Consider the following 21,988-nt stretch of genomic DNA (forward strand, 5'->3'; position numbering starts at 1 on the left):
ATCTCAGCAGTGAGGGTTTCATCTCTCGGGAGAAATTGATAGGCCTAGAAAATTATGTTCTCAGATGCGTGATATTAGCTTAAGTGATGGAAACCAGCTTCTGTACGGAGAATTGGTCTTTTGTTAGGACATCACCAGTAAATACCTGGGATAAAGACGATCGTTGTTGTTGACAACTTAAAGAATGACGACCACGCAAAGAAGCGCAAATTTCTGACACATTCATTTTTGCAAATCTAGTCTTTCAGGTAAAGCTTCCTGTAAAGCAGATTTGAATAATTTCAAGGGAAAAATTATTCCTGAGCCGGGTATCGATCCCGAGACCTCTGGTTGAACGTACCAGCGCTCTGCCAACTGAGCTACAGAGATTGTGTGCACTCGATGTGGGTCTCTGGCGTTTCATCAGCCCACGCGAGTTGTGTGGATATAAAAAGGGAAAAGTTGAGACGGTGTCGGGTGGAGTTCCCGGGTAGCTCAGTTGGCAGAGCGCTGGTACGTTCAACCAGAGGTCCCGGGATCGATACCCGGCCCGGGAACAATTTTTCCCTTGAAATTATTCGAATCTGCTTTACAGGAAGCTTTACATGAAAGACTAGATTTGCATAATATATACGTCACTGTGAACGTTAACAGAAAACCACAATTCCAAGTCACACAGAGATTGTGTGCACTCGATGTGGGTCTCTGGCTTTTCGTCAGCCCACGCGAGTTGTGTGGATATAAAGGGAAAAATTGAGACGGTGTCGGGTGGTGTTCCCGGGTAGCTCAGTTGGCAGAGCGCTGGTACGTTCAACCAGAGGTCCCGGGATCGATACCCGGCCCCGGAACAATTTTTCCCTTGAAATTATTCACATTCATTTTTGTTTTCGCTCAAAACTTACAGTACCCATAGACTCAATTTTTTATATTCGTTCATGGGATGAAAATTTCGTACGATGGTCGATTCCTCATATTCATAATTAATAATATTGGCCCATTCACGAGTTTAGTGTGTTTAAACGCCTATGTCAAAGTGCGACGGTATTCTTAAGGATGGAGATTCATTCAACTAAAACTGGCCCTATTTGAAAAGAAAAAAATACCGTATTTTTCCCGGTGGTGTTCTTCCCGTAGACGACATAAATGGAAATACGGAAGCTGCCAGAACGTAGCAAACCATTCTTTGGGGGTATCCCGGCGCCACTGCTGGCCAACTGCATGAAGTTCGTCATTGATGGTGAACTTCTTACCCCGCATGCCCTCTTTCATTGAGTCGAATAGGCGCTAGGCGCCGGATCCGGCGAATATGGAGGATGTGGCAGCACAGTAAAACCAGTTCGCTAATGGTGGCAATGGTCTGGAGACTGGCATGTGGCCGCGCATTGTCTTGTTGAAGTAGAAAACCATGTCCCTATTTTCCGTGGCGGCGTTGTTGAATGCGTCGGCGGGGTTGGTGCAGGGAAGAGCAGTACCGGTCACTGTTGATGGTCGTATTGGGAGGGAGCCAATCCACCAGAAGTATCCCTACCTGGTCCCAGAACACAGTTGTCATTTGTTTCCGAACGAATAGTCCCGGCCGTGACTTTTTGGGACGAGGGCTCCCATTATGTTTTTCACTCCAAAGACTGGCGTTTCTTTTCTGGAGTCTCGTGGAAAGACCATGACTCGTCGACGGTGACCAGACGCTCAAAGAATTCCTCTGGATCTGCACTGTACTGTTGCACCAACTGTTGGGATATCTCAACACGCGTCTGTTTCTTCGCAATGGTGAGGGTATGTGGCATCCATTGTGCACACACCTTCTTCACCTTCAGATAGTCATGGATGATTGTGTGGAGGGTTCCCCGTGATAGACCTTTTGCCTTCACTGGTTCATCACACGTGATTCGCCTGTTCTCCATTATCAAGTCATTGACACGATGGGTTTCGTTTGGTGTGCGTGCAGTTGCTGGGCGCCCAGTGCTTTTGCGTTTTTCAGCACAGTCCCTGCCATTTTTGAATTGTAATACCCAATGAAAGACGGATCTGCGACTTGGTGCTGCCTCACCACATATGGCTACTATACTGTTTTCGCTGTAAGAAAAATCTTAATGTAAACATAACCACGTTGCTGTCATACCCGTGATTGGCTGCCAGTTGGAACACTCACATGACGCAGGAAAATATAGTTCGTGTTTGGAAACCATAATCTTGGATTACTTGAAAGTAAAAAATTGAATTCTAGTTGTTAAATACGATAAAACATGTAACTTCACTCATATGTAAAACTCTATGTAAAAGAAAAGCTACTTTTATATTTTGTTATGTACTATGAACGCGGAAGAATACCAACAGGCATCCTCGGTGTGTGTGGTTATTAGTCATAAGATTGGAAACCCTCTCAAAAGCGGAGAAAACGAATAGTCTTAAAGGTATATGATAAGTTAAGTGAGATTTAATTACAGTAATTATAAAGTAAATGTTTCCTAAGCAAATGAATGCATAGTAGTGAGGTTAGGCCTATTTGACGAGCAACGGGAAATGTTTAACAAGAAACAGAATGTACAACAGTAGGCGGGAACACGTACTGAGAATCTATGGCGCCAAACAGCGGCCAATGAAGCCTGACTTCAGTCACGTGCTATTGATTACATCAGGATTTTTCTTACAGCGAAAAGATTATAATCTCTTGTGGATGTCTGAAGCAGTCACTCCTTCCCTCCAGAGAAACCACACTGTCCACCTTTGCCCGTGCTTGTCTACTTCCATGTTGTTTCATCGTTGTCCACGAGTGTACTCGAAAGCCGGAACAATTGCTGCTCCAGTGATCTACCTATGGGAAGCAGCAACATCATCTGGTGGCAGTAGACAATACTATCGTCTATCTTTACGCACACATCGCCACACATTTCAAACTGCTATTTTGCAGGAGTTATAGGGGGAGTGCAAATCATTATTGAACGCCCTATATATTAGCAGTACAATGGGTCTATATATTTGCGTTTTCCTCCTCCTGCAACTGAACGACAACTTTGCACTGAATTGCTTACTGTCCAGTTCCTTCACAATATTTTACTCAATATTTATTCGTCGGAGCATATTGTTTACGCTGTATACACTGAACAACTGAACTCCCCATATAACACCGCCTCCAAAGATCACTGTAATCGGTGGTTTATGCTGAGTGTAAACAGGGATTAAATGGCGTAGACCAGTAGTAACAGCCCTATGTGCACATAACTTGTTTATTTGTTTGGCTTCTGAAACCGCCAGCCCTGATGATGAATTTTCCATTAATGGGGACGAAATTGGATTAGATAATACTGCGTTTAAATAGTAAAACATTTGAAACAATGAATATAATTTTCTGTGTTTTTTCCAGCAGATGCGACGCCTTCATTTGCTGATTGTTGCAGTACTCGCAGCGTATTTCCCAGCTGAGAAAACAGAAGCAGCTAGAATTCTAAGCCTAATGACTTATAAGTGGTTTAGCCACTTCCTTTTGTTTGAGAACTACATGAAAAGCTTAGTCTCTCATGGCCATCACGTCACAGTTGTGGGTTACTTCCCTCAAAAGCAGCAAATCGAAAACTATACAGACATTTCTCTTCAAGGTTCATTGCCTGAAATGAAACGAAGTTTCAACATTCAAGAAATACGACGATTAGGAATTTTAGGGGTGTGGAACTTGTACTGGAAGTACCAGGTGGAGATTTGCGAGGCTGTGTTCAAGCACCCAAACATGCAGAAACTTCTCAACAGTGATGAAAAATTTGATCTCGTTGTGACTCATCTTCTGGGTTCGGATTGTATCCTCGGATTTGCACATAAATTTAAAGCTCCTCTCATCAGTTTGAGCACCAGTGTGGTTATCCCGTGGGGAAATTACCGAATAGGCAACGTTGACAACCCATCTTATGTCCCTAATTACTTCCTGCCCTTCACAGATCGAATGAATCTCTGGCAGAGAGTATTAAATACATTATATAATGTGGCTTCAATAGTGGGGCAATATATTTTCTCGGAAATCCCTTCTGACGATTTGTCGAATAAATATTTTGGACCCGGTGTGCCTCCACTGTCGGAGTTGAAGAAGAAGACAAGCCTCCTCATAGTGAATAGCCACTTCACTCTTAACTCTCCTCGACCAATGGTGCCTGCAGTAGTGGAAGTTGCGGGACTACACATAAATAAAAGAGGAAAGTTGTCTCATGTAAGTGTGCAGTCTTTACTAGGAATTTATTGCTTTATACAAATCTGGCTTTCAGGTAGTAGCTCCCTGTGAAGCAGGTTTCAATAATTTCAAGGAAAATTGTTCCGGGGCCGGGTATCGATCCTTGCGCTAAGCGAAGGGTCCCGGGATCGATACCCGGCCCAGGAACAATTTTTCCTTAAAATTATTCAATTTATTGTTTACTAGCCGTACCGTGCGCTCCGCTGTACCCGTTATAAATAAATATAAAGTAATTAAAAAATTAAAATGCGATCATTTTGATCCAGAGACCACTCATTTGGTCATAAAAATTATTTTAGGAAATACAGGAAACGAATGTACAGAATAGCCTATCAAGTTTTCTGTTCATAAGAATCTATTTTAATCTTACCTGTCCTCGATTCACTCAGAAGTTACTGTAATAACATTATAGCATTATGTCCATCTAGAGAAACTACACTTTCCAATGGTGAATTAATAATTAATTATACAAATCGGTTAATTTAGCTTCCGATATTACTTCATACAAACACAGAAACATTCTCTGTAGGCTATGTTTCATAGCTTTCGATTGTTGTTGTCCAAGGCCCCTTATAGAGGAAGTCATTTGTTTTTTATTTCATTACACCGCCTTCGATGTCGTTGTTATTGTAATTTTGAAACTCATTTATCTCATTAAATATCAGTCTTATCAAAATTTTTCATAGAGTAAAACTTATCGGAAATTATGTTTAAAGAAACTTTTGTTATGTAATATTTTTGATGAAAATTAATAATAAGCGAGATATTTCGATTTATTTAATTCCAACCCCCTTAAATAAAATATTTTGAATGCCATATAGCCTAAATTCTAAGTTACAACGAACTTAATTTATATTCCAATTTTAATCGAAATCCGTTCAGCCATTATCGCGTGAAAAGGTAACAAACATACAGACAGACAGACAGACAGACATACATACAAACAAAAATTTCAAAAAAGCGATTTTAGGTTTCAGGGTGATTAATTATATATGTTAGGACCAATTATTTTTGGAAAATCAAAAATTGCCAGAAAAATTTCGGCTACAGATTTATTATTAGTATAGATCATAATTAATCCTGTGCTATATGAAGTGAGTTCAGTATTTAGTACACTGTATCTGATACTAAAGTTAGTAACTGGGTCGATTGGTAAAACCGTAAATTAGCAGTGGCGCCAACATAGTAGGTAATAAGTAAAACAACTACTATGCTAGCAGACGTTTTTAAGGGTAGGCCTACCCATGAGTGAAATTACGATATTCTGAACTATAAAGGCTAGATTTTTTAAATTTCTACCATATGTCTATACTAATATAACTGAAGAACTAACAAAATTTGCCCATGTAGCTCTCATGGTTCACAAGTTATGGGTAAGTTTACATTTGGGGGAGGGGGGCGAGTAACTCAAGTAGTCCCTTGCGTAACATTTTTTTTTCGGTCTCATAATTTGTGAATAGGCTCACCACAAATATACTTCTTTAAATAGCACTGCGTTTTAATGTAGAATCATTACGTAAATCTCTAGAATTTTTAATAGACTACTGTATAATTTCTTTCTTTAAAAATATTAATAAACTGAACAAATATATATTGAAATTGTATTCACCATAAAACCTAGAGCTATTTTTTTCACTACGTATCTGTGAACTTAAACACCAAGTTTGAACTGTTTATCACAAAATCTGCTTCGCAAGATGCATTTTGTAGAAATGAAACTGCTGAAAATTTAAAGTGTGAGAAACAGCAATGAAAGATTTAAATACATTAGCCTACTCATATTAAAATCCTCCTGGTTCACAAGTGAACCTATGGGAACATTTATTAATCAAAGTAGCGCGGTATATTGAAACAGAAGTCAATGAAAATGCAAATTAATCCGGATTGCCCAGTACAGTGCAAAACTGTGCGTGTCGCAGCTGAAATTTAGAGCAGGCCTGCACAAGGTTTGCGCTCTCCGAGCCGGCTCACAGCTCATGAGCGGAATGCAGGTATTAGCTGCGCTCTGTATAAGGGTGGACTGGAAGAAGCAGTGATCTCGTACAAAATGTACACAAGGTGTTCATTTATTAATTAATAAAGAAATATTTATTTTACAGAAATAATAGAAATTCTATAGCTACTTAAATGTACAATATCATTGTTATATTTTTATTTATCAGTACATGAAAATGAGGTTTTATTCTGTTGGCAACTGAAAGGAACAGTAGCCTACTGATCGTAATGAAATATCAGTTACAGATGTTCGATATCTGCCTTTATTAAAGTTGATTATAGAAAACAGTTGCTCACAAATTAATATAAATGTTGAGCCAAACATAGCAATCATTTTCACAGCCAGCCTGTGTAGTCGTGGATATTATTGCTAATATTTAGTCTTGTAAAACTCAACCAGGCTAGTAGTATTATTCAAACGATCTTTAGCCCTTAGATCACATTGAAGATCAATAAGTTCGAGCTGTAAATCGTTAAATGTTAAATGTTATGCTCCGTCTTTTAGATTCCTCCATACTGTACTGTAGCAGTAAATAAGCAACGTGAAACAGTTACTGAGAATAGGCCTACACACTGCACTCCACTCCACTCCACTCCACTAGATAACTGAGTGGTCGTTTCCCTCTCCTCTACCCATAGCAAGTCTATGTCATTCTGACGTATCTTCTTCTCCGTTTCGGCGAGCGGCAAACACGGCTCTCCCGCTCCGAAGGAGCGCGCGCGCTCGTTGAGCGCTGTTTGTGCAGGCCCGATTTAGAGCATAACGAGAATTTTAAAATTGACGTATAGACTTCAAAAAAGGTGGTACCTTATTGGTGGTGCTATGTTGTTTTTTTTAGTAGGTTATTTTACGACGCTTTATCAACATCTTAGGTTATTTAGCGTCTGAATGAGATGAAGGTGATAATGCCGGTGAAATGAGTCCGGGGTCCAGCACCGAAAGTTACTCAGCATTTGCTCATATTGGGTTGAGGGAAAACCCCGGAAAAAACCTCAACCAGGTAACTTGCCCCGACCGGGAATCGAACCCGGACCACCTGGTTTCGCAGCCAGACGCGCTGACCGTTACTCCACAGGTGTGGACGCTATGTTTTTAATAGAGGGAGGTATGTAATATTTTATAAAGTCAAAAACAAAATTATTGTAATTTTTTAGAGATTTTCTTCATGAGACTGGTGGATTCACTGCTATGAAGTACCTGACCGTGAAAAGAAGGGTCCCCGATTCAAATTCTGGTTGCGACAATTTACCTGGTTGGGTTTTATCCGAGGTTTTCCCCCCTCAATCAATTGACACATAATTGCTGGATAACTTTTGGCGTTGGATATCGGACTCATTTCGCTGACTTTATCACCTTCATCTCACTCAGACGATAGTTAATTATCGCAGTTGATAAAGCGTCGAAAAAAACATTAAAAATCTGGTTCCTTGTCGATCCAGTTGCAGGGAACAGAATTAGTTAGTCTTGAGGACGTTATTCTTGTGCAACACAATAGCAGATTACATTTGACTTGATTAATAAGGTGAACTGTGGAAAGTATTAAATGGCAAGCTCTAGCCATAGTCAGTCTTCTTCAGTTCTCTTATCAAACTTTTCATTTTTCTGCAGAACAGCGTGTCCAGAATCACATTAGGATTAGCATCATACAAAGAGAGGCAGCGAAAAGTTACCACATTATGCAGGGGACATCGCACAGTGTGCAAAAACGCAAATCTATCTGGACAAAATTAATAACATCTCTGCATTCTAACGGATTGTTATGAAAATTTGCACAGTCGTTATAGGTAGCACATATTTTTATGTCCAAACTCTGATTACATTTGTGTAGCAGGTTTTAGACAAAATCAACAATTTATCTCTTGTCTAACAGATTTTAATGAAATACTGTATCGAAATTACAAGTGTACAAATTATATTTACGGTTCCGTAAGAGAGAGTACATTTACAAAAATTAATCATAGATTTACAGTAATAATTCGCATTTGCTTCATATCAGAAATAATTCAAATAAGACTTGGAACGACGATTGGGGAGGATATGTTAGTGGAAGAATCAAATTTGTATTCCGTTATCCGAGAGGCTGCGTTTGTCCACAATGAAATATTATTCCATTCCAACATTAATTTTTAATATTTTCTTGGTTACACAATTAAACAAGTTATAGTACCATTTTAAAGAAATAATTTCTGTTTATTACGCTACGTCATTTTACCTAAAAGCTTTTATTCCTCAGTAATATCCATAATAAAATTTATATTTGTTTTTGATATCGTTCTCATACGTTTAATGTTTTGTTATGACGTTCTCGTATCTGATGAAATTTCGACATAGTGACTTAATTATTGAAATTTAAGGGCGTATGTACATCCTCCGGTAGTAAGACTGTAGTAAAAGACAATATTTAATTTCTACATGGCCTGAATTAATTTTGTGCTGAAATTAGGTATAGCGATTAGGGAATACTTTTAGATTCATAAACAATTTTTAAAATCGATAAAAACTTTTATTGTTTGGGGTAATTATGTTTCTTATTTGTCAGGAGAAATTGGTTTTCTTGATATCTTGTACCATTTTTAATATTTTTCAATGCTGTCTTCTCTATTTTATTTGTATTGATTGTTTTAGGAAACCCTGTCTTTAGCACTGTTTTGCCATTTTAAGTTATTTTAATCAATAATTCATTATGTCAAAGAAATAAATCTTACAATTCACTGCAAAAGATCACAAAATATGTAATTCATATCTATAGAATTGTTAACACACTGATTATGAATGAAATAGAGAAGAAAGCATTTAAAACATTCACAATATTACTGTATAAGATATCAAGGAAACCATTCTTTCCTGAAAAAAAAATGAAGTCTCCTAATTATAAATATAATTACCTTTAACAATAAAAGTTTTTCTTGGATTCTAAAAATTGTTTATTAACTTAGAAGTATTGTCTAATCACTACACCAAATGTCATCACAAAATTAATTCAGGATATGTAGAAATTAAATTCTAAAGTTCACTAAATTTATGCTAATGAAATGTGTACATCAGTGGCAAAAAGAACCGGACCGACCCTTGTAGCTGATTTCAGAGCCTTGTTCACTCCAGAGCACGATATACTAGTAATTAAGACTTTTGTGGTTCGAATCCTGCCTGGGGAGGAAACGTTTTTTTTTTCTTCCTTATTCAAATTTATTCCCAATACTTTTCGATTGCAGCGATATTTTACTACTTAATTAACTCATTATTCCCAGAACATGAATTTTACCAGCAATCGAAAAGTATTGGGAATAAATTTGAATAAGGAAGAAAAAAAAAGAAACGTTTCCTTCCCAGGCAGGATTCGAACCACAAAAGTCTTAGTTACCAGTATATCGTGCTCTGGAGTGAACAAGGCTCTGAAATCAGTTACAAGGGTCGGTGCGGTTTTTTTTTGCCACTACTGTACACTGGAGTTCAAGGATACCTGACCACTACTAATCGATAGTGATCGATAATATGTTCGTGTAAGTGTGGCTTCTTTATTTATTATTTCTGTGATTAGATGGCGAAGACAACAATCAGTTCACCAATGATACATAAATATACAGCGCATTACAAAATTCAAAATTTTCATCCCCTTTTACTGACTGTGAAGAAACACTAGGTTTTTGAGCACACTGCTGATATTTTCAACTATTTAAAATTTATACCTAATCTACATCATCTTTTCCTCAACATTTCTTTATCCATCACAATAATGGTGTCACCTTTTGAGAACTATCGGAACTATTTCAAAGTGTGTCCATTTTGTTATATCTTTGGTTCTGACTTATTCCGTGGTTAGAAAGTTCGCTTACACGATCATAAAATTCTGGGTCAGTTTATCTTTAAACGCCAGTGTACATATTTCCTTAAAAATCCCCTCTCACATTTTGTGCTGTACATAACTAGCAATGCAAGCATATGATTTTTACAACTCCTGAAGTGAAGTTTAAATTGAGTCAAACGTTTCCAATGCACATTCTGTTGCAGGATATAGAGGACTTCCTGAATTCCTCCACAGAAGGAGTGATCTACTTTAGTTTAGGATCAGTGCTGGAAAGTGAGTCGTTACCAAGGGAGACTCTGCAAACTTTCATCGACGTTTTCTCAAGATTACCGCAACGGGTTCTTTGGAAAATAGGAAATGTTTCTGGATTGTCTGGAAACGTCAAATGTGCAAGCTGGTTCTCTCAGTTGGAGATTCTAAGTAAGTGGCATAACCATAGCTGTAGATAAGGATATACAGAACCTTCAAATAGACGTTCATCCGTGAGTGTACGGCCGTGCGTGGTGTCAGGGAGCACGCTATTTGCCGTCAGATATTCATAACCCCGTAAGACTAGCGCACAGATTGCTCATACAAATTACACATATTACAATAACCACCAAGCTTTGTCATAGATGATGTTGGAAATGATGTCGTTTTGACTACACACATCTCTCACATCTTTCAAGAGAAAATTGACATTAACACTCATTAGTTCTTCTTCTGAAATTGCTAAAATTTCCCTTTCTGTATTGTCCTTCAATATTCCGATACACATAAGTTTACTTATTTTTTTAAGATCCCCCATAAATGGAAATCGCGTACGGCATTACAAGAACATCCACTATAAGATCTCGAAATTAATGTGTCTAATAAAAAGTATCCAAGTAACACTCACTTTATTTGACCTGGAAATGTACAAAAACTTGCCCACACATGTTCAAACATTTTTAACAAGAGCCAGAACAGGTCACATTGTCACACAACTGTACCTACACCGATTTCACCTTTCTGATAATCCTACTTGTCTGTGGTGTAATAATCATGATGACGATCTGGAACACATTCTTGTATACTGTCCATCCATAAACCACAAAAGAAGTAAATTACAACTGTTATGCCCCAGGGCTAAAGAACGCCCTGTAGCATGATTTCCTGTGGAGTATTAAATTTGAAACAGAAACAGTGTCAGCGGAATACACGGTCTTAAGATGCTTAGCCAGCGGTATAGAGTCTTGCCGGGCGTGTGGTAAAATCACTGCCTACAATGATTTGTATTCTTACGCCTCAGATCATTGCTGGACTAATCGGTTAAATTATATCACGCATTGTTCGAACTCTTTTCTTGCGCGTAATCTCATTATAGCGACTTATCGCTATAATGCACTGAATCAAATTAAATGTAAGAGATGTTTGATTAAGACGATATTTGTAAGTACGTGAAATCAAAAGTGTTTTTAAGCCCATCTCACCTGGTGGATGGCTTGGTCGGTACCCCGGGCGGGAAACGGATAACGAAACATAAAAAGTGTTGGTGAAGAGACGCGGCAGTCAGTGGAGATTGACGGAGAGTGTACGTCGAGTCTATTTTTTTTTTTTTTTTTGCACAGAAGAAACGGTAGCATGATGGCGTCGGTAGAGGAGAATGATATACACTGTAAGTAGTTTTGCTGTACATATGTAAATATACAGGGACATCATTTTATTTTTACCAACATTTTTAACATTAACCTGGTTATACTCGGAAACACTGTTACAGGAGTTTGGTGTTACTAGTGCAATATGTAAACAAATTATTTTACTAGTTATAGGAGGAGAGAAAAGTAGTGTATCATTTATGTTACAGGGAAATACAGTATTACGATTTTCAGTTTGATCATTACTTTTACGTATTTGATCAAAAAACAATAGAGTAGTAACATTTTTTTTTTCACAAACTCAACTCTTCAGGCGGTTATATTCATTATGTAATGTCTACTTTATTCACTATATTACTAACCTAATTTCTTCCTGAGAATTTTGTGAACACTTCCGTAAGAACCCCCAATTTCTACAGCTAACTTCTTGACCAAATTATTAGGAATTCGCTGCATCTTTTCTCTAGCATCTTCTACAGCATCTTCTGTCACCTTTGTTGGCAGTCTCACACTTTTCTTCCTATTTGTACACCCTGTTGCTCTAAATTTATCTACCAGATTAATGAAATTTCTACGAAATTATTTTCGTAATGATATAATCAGGAAAGCGTGAAAAAACTGTTGTTCACATTCGGTTATAATGTAATTCCAGTTTCCAACATAGTCCTTCATACCTACAAATAGTAAAATAAAACTCTTGTTTAAATAATGTTAAGTAGGCCTACCGTGCCATATTATAGGGTACCGTACCTTCGGTAACTCTAATCTTCACTTGTAATCAGTCCACACAGGTAAATTCAGTTATGCTACAAACCATACCTGTGTGAAAATAAACTTCAATAATATAAGCTCCCTCTTCTATAGAAAATGCAACATATTTCTGAAACACACTGTTTACTTCACTGCAAGCAACAGCGGCCGTAAGTTTGTGTGACTGACGTTAGCAAGGACATTAGTGAAAGGGGTGGGAGACAAGTACATTCAGAAACGCAGGCACAATAAAAATGCAAGTAAAAATAAAGTGATGTTCCGGTATAATAAATTAGGTAGAGGTTACAACATTGCAATCATTTCAGACTAAGTTTAGTAATCATGTAGTTTTCCTATAGCATCCTGGGAACTCCTGCTCTTCCATTAAAATCGTTTTCCATTGGTGTGTACAATGGTGGTGTCAGAAATCCTGATGAGAAAGAGCAGAAGTCGAACGCAGTAGCCATCCGGCTAGCAACCAGTGCGACCTAAGTGACGGTCGCACAACAAAATCATCAGTACCAGTTGCAGAAGACACAGCCCTGCAGTATATATTGACTACACCCCAACTCTGGCTACTAGCAACAGGCATCTATAATGAACACCGATCAAAATACCCCTCATTTCTCGTGAAAAACAACAACAGCTGAATAGACTACAGCGAACTATAGTGTCAGCACACAACTGGATACATTAAGAAGATTGATTGATTTATTTGTCCAGGAATAATAATAATAATAATAATAATAATAATAATAATAATTTATTTTAGCTGGCAGAGTTAAGGCCGTAAGGCCTTCTCTTCCACTCAACCAGCAAAAAGTGTATATACATATGCATGAACTTACAAAGAATTCAACAATTTGATTTAGATGAGAGTTACATGTATACAAGAGTTATTTACGAATTAAACAACAAAATACTATGAACTATTAATTAAACACTGAAATAAACTGTGTAGCAGAATTAAACTAAAATACATAGAATGTTAATATATTTCAAATGATATTAGATAATAGAAAGAGGTTATTATGAGACAATTTTGAAAATACAGCACAATCAGGATGATGTCTAAAGAAAAAAGTAACAGTGTAGTCAGTGATAGTTAAAATCAGCATGATTGGAGTGAAATGCTAATAAGGTTATCTTTTAAGCTGTTCTTAAAGGTGTTTGTTGTCTTGCAGCCCCTAATACTTTGTGACAAGGATTTCCATTGACGCGAGGTGGATATTGTAAAAGATGAGGAATAACAAGATGTTCTATGAAGAGGTATATTTAGCGTGCCACAGATAAGCGATCTGGTATTTACGTCGTGGTTAGAGTATAGATAAGAGAAACGAGACGAAAGGTAATTTGGTGTTGAGGTGTGCAGAATTCGAAAGAGTAAAGACAAAGAGTGTAAAGTTCTGCGTTCTTTAAGTCGGAGCCACGAGAGACTTGCGAAGGACGGTGATATGTGATCATATCGTCGGATGTTGCACACGTATCAGACACACATATTGTGAGCTCGCTGTAACTTGACTGACAGTTCAGAACTTAGGTCACTTAACAAAACGTCACAATAATCGAAGTGCGGCATTACTAGGGTTTATACTAGGGTGAGGTTTAGTTGCTGGGGCAAGAAGTTTCTCAAGCGACTCAAAGAGTGAATGGAGGAACAGATTTTTTTTTATCGTTTCTTTAACTTGAAAATTCCAACTTAGATTATTATTAAAAAAAAAGCCAAGATTTTTTACGACAGATGAATAAGGGATTAGCGTGTTGTTAAGGGTAACAACTGAAAGATTACTGTTATTAAGGGAATTGCAACCACGTAATAATATATGTAGATTTTCTGCACTTGGATGTTGGATAATGTTAAAAATGACTCCACTGATCCACATTTAATTTCTTACGGATGAAACATGGTTTTATTTATATGGCCATGTGGCAACACAGAACGAGAGATACTGGAGTGCGGAAAAACCCGCACAGAGGCATAGATACCTAGCTCTACTAATCGAGTAGTAGAAGTAGTAGAGTTTAAAAAGGGCGCGTCAGCTACTATGACTATTTGCGCCCTTATCTAAAATTCTTAATAAAACAAAGACATAAATAATATAACAATCAGAGTGATAAAGGAACTAAAAAGCGTTGTCACGATAAAACGAGGTATGAATCTACTAATCGATAATGATCGATAATTTGTTCGTGTAAGTATGGCTTCTTTAGTTGTTACTTCTATAGGTACGATCACACGTCGCTACTTTTGCAGCGCTGCAGTACAAAAAACTGCGCAACTCTTGTACTACGACGTGTGAACAACGGTGCAACCCGAAAAATAGTGGCTGCCGAACCTGCTGCCCGCTACTTTTCCATGCTGCGCGCAACTTAAAAGTAGCGACGTGTGAACAGGGTTCTCAGGGTTGCAGCCGCAGCATTTTTGATATCGGTTTTGTTGAAACTTTTGCTGCGGTTGCAACCAGTGTTACCACCCAAATGTGTCAATGATACTTTTATTGTTTGGATATATTTTAATGTTAAATGTGATGAAAATAAATTATTTGTAACAGTTATTAAATACACAACACAGTCTGAGCATAATTGGTGACGATATAATTCATTTTTTAAATTTTCCGTAGCGTAGTTCCAAACAGGAGGGTTGCCAACATTGATTACGTGAATATACTGTTGGTTATCATTTAAGTATATAGGCGTTTTTAAAAGCTTTATAGTAAAAATAATGCCAATTTCTGAATACTAGATACGACAGAAAAGCAAATAATAGATAAGGAAGCGTTGAATGAGTTTCTTAATAATGCGAACATGACCACAAAATATATATTGAGAAGTCAACACGGAGATGGGAACCTGCAGCATGACTGCGGCTGCAAAAGTAGCGCCTTGAGTGTGAACAGACTCGCAACCTCCAGTTGCAACTTTTGCTGCACTCGGGTTGCGCAGCACGAAAAGTAGCGTGCAGCGCGCTACTTTTGGCTTACGTGTGAACACGACACGCAACTTTTGCAGCTGCAGTATAAAAGTAGCACTGCAAAAGTAGCGACGTGTGACCGTACCTTATGAATGGATAGCGAAGATAACTATCAGTGTCGCCAATAATACATAAATATACCCGAATTATAGAATTTCATATTCCATCCTTCTGTAATGATTGTAAAGATCACTAGGTTTAGTGTGAAGCCGCTGATAATGCCAATTATAATAATAATTTATATATATATATATATATATATATATATATATATATATATATGTATATATACATCTTGATTATACAACTTTTAACACGTATCACTTAGGAATATGTATGATAAGTACTTTCTTGTGTTAAATATTAACGTACCTTGTTCACATGTTTCGACCTATTTTCGGTCATCTTCGGAACTGGTCGTTGTTGGTCTTGGCGCCTCTTGTTTCCTGTGTGGGTGCGTTCGTAGTGTAGAGTCAAAGAGTGTATGTGTTTTGAAATTGAGTTGTGTGTTGAGAATATCGTTGGGGTGTGTTTTCGTGTGTCTGTATATTTCATATTGTTCTAGTGTGTTGAGTTTCTGGCTTTTTGGTTGGATGTGCAGTATTTCCATGTCTGCGTTGATGTCTCTGTAGGTGTGGTTGGCATTTGTGATGTATTCTGCATATGTGGAGGTGTTTTGTAATTTTGTTATGGCTGTGATGTGTTCTTTGTAACGTGTTTGAAATGATCTGCCTGTCTGTCCTATGTAGAAGTTGTTGCAGGTGTTACATTTGAGTTTGTATATGCCTGTGTGGTTGTATTTGTTTGTTTGTGTGTTGAGATGTTTTTGTAGAGTGTTATTTGTTCTGTATGCGATGTTGTAGTTTAATTTCTTGAATGAGCTTGTAATTTTGTGTGTTTTTGTTTTCGTATTTTAGTGTGATGCATTTTTTTGTGTTCTTGTGTTTGTGTTCTATTCTTCTGTTTTTTGTGGTTTTGTTTTGTCTTACGTATTATGTTGTCTATTATGTTGGGGTTGTAATTTATACTTAATCAACATCATCATTTTCCCAAACACATTTTTACAAGTTCTAATAGGCCTAATATTGAGAACCGGCGGAACTTTCAAAATTTGTCAAATGTTTGTTTCTTTGGTTCTTACTTATCCTGTGCCAGGCAAATATACTAAGTTTCATTGTGGGCGGATAGGAATCCTATCTCCCAAATCTACTTATGAGACAAAAATCGATATAATAAATTCGATGAAACTGATCACGTGCTCACGGTTTAATCCTATCGTTAGAGACGAAATCCAAGTGTGTCTAGAAATCTTTTTAAAAGAAGTGAAACGGATATTAATACACTGCTCCGTCGATATAGGAGAAAGCCAATCTTTATCTACCTAGACATAACAGGCGGAGCAAGTCCTCTGCAATCGGAAAGCATCATGTTTAGGTAGAGAATGAAAGTCAACAAATATTACGGATAGTAAAAAGTCGACCATACTAGAATGGATATTTAAGAGTTCTTCATTCATTTCAAAAGAGTGAATCTAATACAGCGTTAATACAATTTAATTTTATTTCCTACAGTGTATATATATTCTATACATACACTGTTCGAGTATATACTGAGTGTTTCAAAAATACAGGGCATAATTTCAGGTATGTATTTCCCACATGTAGACAATCAAAATTGTTCATTACAACATGTGTCCGGAAATGCTTTATTTCCGAGTTATGGCCTTCACAACATTGAAATTCACCGGAACGTTTTTCTTTCCGCAGGTCGTTGTCATTACACAAGATGTTCAAAATGTCCACCTCCTGCTTGAATACAGACCTCACATCGATGTCTCATTGACCTGCGAACACGATCCCAAACTCCAGGAGTATTGCGTATGTCCTCAGAACATGCCACAATTCGATTCCGAAGGGATTCCAAATCAGGCACCGGAGACGAATAAACCAATGATTTTAAATGGCCCCACAAGTAGAAATCGAGAGGGTTCAGATCAGGTGAGCGTGGAGGCCAAGCAATTGGGCCATCTCTACCTATCCTTCGATCAGGAAACCTTCGATCCAAGTACCGGCGAGCCGTACGACTGAAGTGTGCAGGAGCGCCATCATGCAAGAAGTGAATGTGTTGACGATTGATCAGTGGAGTGTCTTCTAAAACATGAGGTATGGTGTTTTTTCAGGAAGTTTGTGTACGCCTGCCCCGTAAGTCAGTTTACAAGTACCTACATGGGGTCCAACTAATCGATCACCAATGATACCTGCCCACGTGTTGAGGGTGAACCGCACCTGGTGATGAGATGGAACAGTTGCCATACGTGGGTTTTCATACGCCCATACATGTTGATTGTGGAAATTTGTTATGCCATCTCGTGTGAACTGTGCTTCATCTGTAAATAATACTAAGGCAGGAAAATTCGGATTTACACCACACTGCTGCAAGAACCACTGACAGAACCTAACTCGTGCAGGGTAATCTGCTGGTGACAGGGCCTGTACACGTTGCAAATGATAAGGATACAATACAATTGATACTCTTTCAACAGTCTCCAGACAGTCGTATGAGGAACATTAACTTGCAACGCTACCCTTCGTGTGCTGATAGAAGGAGTCATGTTCACAGCCTCCAGAATCTCCTCCTGTACTTCTGGAGTTGTAGATCTTGGTCGTCCCCTTCCCAAACCAGGAGAGTTAAATTTTCCATACTCGCACAGACGGTAATGGAGATGTACAAATGTCTTCCGATCTCGACATTGTCGCTGTGGGTACCTCTCCTGGTACAAACGACGAGCCAGCGCAGCATTGCTGTCCGCCTTACCGTACATGAAGTGTATTTCTGCGAGCTCTTGATTTGAATACATGTCGCACAGTCTAACGCCTACACAACACTGAATGTAACCCTCGCCCCGGAATGGACTGTCAGAGTGCCCTCTTAATGTCTCCTTTGACGGCAATGACCTGCGGAAAGAAAAACGTTCCGGTGAATTTCAATGTTGTGAAGGCCATAACTCGGAAATAAAGCATTTCCGGACACATGTTGTAATGAACTATTTTGATTGTCTACATGTGGGAAATACATACCTGAAATTATGCCCCGTATTTTTTAAACACCCTGTATACTGTATATCTATAAAATAAATAAATAAATGAAAAATGAATATATAGTAGTATTAGTAGTATTTATTTATTTAACCTGGTAGAGATAAGGCCGTCATGCCTTCTCTGCCCCTCTACCAGGAGATTCCAACTACAATATGAACAATAAAATTATAATTAGTATTAAATTTACAATTACAATTATAAATAACATTACAATTAGTATTAAATTTGCAATTACAATTACAATAAAATCAAAGTACGAAAATATTACCTGAATAATTAAAGCTAGATAATTTATCATAGAGAAACAAAGAATATAGTCTTAAGCTCTTCAGCAATATCCTTAATATTTGCGCCGTTTTCAAGGCGTTGAAAAATATTTACTTTGTCAGAAATACTCAGACATGATCGTGTTTGTAACATGAAGCCTTACCGGTATGGGAGGGCTTGGATTCTCGTCACAAAAATAAAGCACGCTGTAGACCTACTGCTTTGTTGCTTTCTTTAGACTCAAACGCATTTTACTAAATCGGCGGAGGATGGTAGAGAGTTTCAATACTTATTACAAAGTGAGCCAAAGAATGACATGTGTATGAGTCGTGAGATTTTTATCGCTGAAAGCTCACTTGTCGCATCATCACTAATCGGCCTGTTGCTTGCCCATGTCACTTGTCGAACGTGTCATACTAAGCGAAACCTCTTTCCAGGAGTACATCCGTTGTTAATCGCAACATATTACAACGAATTATTGCGTAACGCTTAAAGTATATAAAGAGGATGTACGTCTCTGCTACTACCACTAATAATTTTTAACATTTTGGGTTACTTCCGGATTTAAAATGGCTTTTCTTATACAGTGCGATCGAAAAGTCTCTCCGCAGGTCTATTAGTTCTAGTAACCCTATAATACAACCCTGTAGAAAGTTATCACTCCCCAATTCATTCCTGTTTGACAACCTCACATCCCCAGTCCATCATATGCTTACCAGCCAGTGCTGCCACTTGAATTCTCTGCCTAGTAGATTCTCGGCTACACAAGCATTGCGGAGAGACTTCTCGATCACACTGTATATGTTTATTAAATACTTATTAAAAGGGAAAAAATTGTTGATGTAACAAAACTATGAATTCAAATTGTGTCTTAAGTATTACAATATTAATTTTATATGACTATTAACTTACACTTTTACTACGCCACATTACTTTTGACCAATAAAACGGTACGAAAGGACGTCTTTCAACCAATCATGGCTGCTTATCGCACAATTTTATCGCGTCCCTAGCATTTATTTAATTTTATCGCGTCCCTAGCATTTGTTTATTTTCATCACTACCCTAGCATTTGTTTCTTTGTTTGCCAACATTTCAAACTGCACTGGTCTGGACGTCAAAAAAAAAAAAAAAAAAAAAAAAAAAAATTACAAACCACTCCAGTTGATGCAGACCACTTTCAAATACCTATAACTCGCATTGGCATTCAAGAACAAGAATTATAAAGATCACTGGTCATAGCTATGCATCTTCCCTGAAACCCTATTTACAAATAAATGAAGAGCACCATTCGGAAATCCTGAATAAGCTGAGCAATACACCATGTACATCAACGAGTTCACTTCTTTTACGCACACGTCCAATATAACATCAACTGAACCACCAACTACTAAAACATTCCAATTTGAAAATTGTACTTTCAATAATTGTTTCTTTTAAAATTATTCGTGTTTATTTTTTATTTCATCATCGTTAATTAAAACGTTTCTTGTTTATTTCATCATCCCTAATTAAAACTTTTCTAACACTTTTTATATTATTTAGGTTTGTTTGTTATAGCTTTTGCTATATGATATTATGGATAGTCACGTATCAGAGATTGTTTAATACTAAGATTTATTGAAAATCATCTGTCAAGTGACGTTGATTACTGGGATCCGGATGATTGAAGTGGAATGCAAATGTTTTAATAAAAAAGAAACTGAATCAACAAAGCCTTCTTGACTAGTAACCGTCCACAGAGTTCAATGAAGATTCCATAGTTGGCACAACTGATAACAAGAAAACAGCTAATCATAAAACACTAAACTGCCATCTAGCGTTATGTTGAGATGGTACAATAATACATTTGAAGATAGTTGTACTTTCTTAAGTCAATTAATATTTTATTGTATTGAAGTACTTTGTTACTTCTAATCTTTATATACTTTCTTCTAATCGTGTAATAGTAAATTAAAGTGTTCCACTCGCAGATTTAATGATAAAATCAAAATCTCTAGTGAGATTACTTTTGATAAACTGATGTATCATTTCTGAATGTGTATTTTCATACATTTCAGTGCATCCCAACGTTCGCGTGTTTATAACTCACGGCGGACTTTTAGGGACACAGGAGGCCATATACGCAGGCGTTCCTATGTTAGGCATACCCATAGCCTTTGATCAGGAGCTCAACATACGAACCTACGTCACAAAAGGCGTTGCCATACAGCTGGATTACGAGTCCATGTCTGCAGACAGTCTGTTGACCTCGATAAATGAATTGTTGAACGATCCCAGGTGAGTAAAATATTGCAATAGACATGCAAACTCATGAACAAAATTAGGTTTTTACTATAATTCCGGAAGAAAAAATGAACTGTGTATAATCAGAAGTCATTTTGGAAAAGATATGAAATGGAGGATACCAGTTTCACAGAAGTGTCACTAGCCACCGCATTTGGCTCCAGATTAGAGACTGCATTCCCCTTGTCATCCCCTTATTCCCCCTTTTTCTCATTGTATTCCCCTTATTCGCCTTGTTTTCCCCTGGCTGGAGACACGTTCCGCTCGCTTTTTTTGTCAATAACCCCTTCTACATAAATATTTATGCTGCAAAGTAAAGCTATGCACCTGTCAAAAGGTGATGGCACCCACACATAGTTCAGCGTAACATAATACTACATAGAAACGCTATGCACCTGTCGACAGCTGATACCACCAACTCATAGTTCTACATAAAAATATGCAGCACAGCAAATCTATTAACCTGTCAATTTTTGGTGAACATCAATTAATCACATGACAAACCTGGCACAGATATCGCCAAAATACAATCTCGTTAAATTTATCTTCATCGATTTAAGTCGCCACTCAGTTAATACAGAATAGCGAAATAGGAGTATTAAAGTTTGTATTCAACAAAATTCTATAGAATCAATGTACCATATGCGCGAAAATTTCCTAATCTTTCAGGTATCAGAAGAATGCCAAGCATTTATCACAACTATTCAGAGACCGACCTCAAGCGGCGATGGACACTGCCATCTATTGGACGGAATACGTCATCAGACATCGCGGAGCGCCACATCTGCGATCCTCCGCACTCGATCTGTCTTGGTACCAATACCTGCTACTAGATGTCGCACTTGTGACTTACATGACATTGATGTTGATAGCCATATATACGTGTTACATTTGTAGTAAGACAGTCAGGAAATTAAAAGGAAATTGTAAAAATTTGAATCTCGCTGAAACCTCTCATCAGAAATAAAGGTGAATAAAGGTTGTCATAACTAGGGATGTGATTTTTA

General features: G+C 37.6%; 1 protein-coding gene across 1 annotated transcript; it reads left to right on the forward strand.

Annotated features, from left to right (window-relative positions):
* Positions 1-1,991: 1,991 nt before the first annotated feature.
* On the forward strand, positions 1,992-21,948 carry LOC138695161 (UDP-glucosyltransferase 2-like). The gene is made up of 6 exons (XM_069819618.1): positions 1,992-2,054; positions 3,341-4,171; positions 6,112-6,183; positions 10,197-10,413; positions 20,756-20,975; positions 21,651-21,948. Exons 1-6 carry the CDS (start codon positions 1,992-1,994, stop codon positions 21,946-21,948), a joined length of 1,701 nt encoding a protein of 566 aa, XP_069675719.1.
* Positions 21,949-21,988: the final 40 nt, after the last annotated feature.

This window comes from Periplaneta americana, chromosome 2, assembly GCF_040183065.1.
Source record: "Periplaneta americana isolate PAMFEO1 chromosome 2, P.americana_PAMFEO1_priV1, whole genome shotgun sequence".
Classification (NCBI taxonomy): domain Eukaryota; kingdom Metazoa; phylum Arthropoda; class Insecta; order Blattodea; family Blattidae; genus Periplaneta; species Periplaneta americana.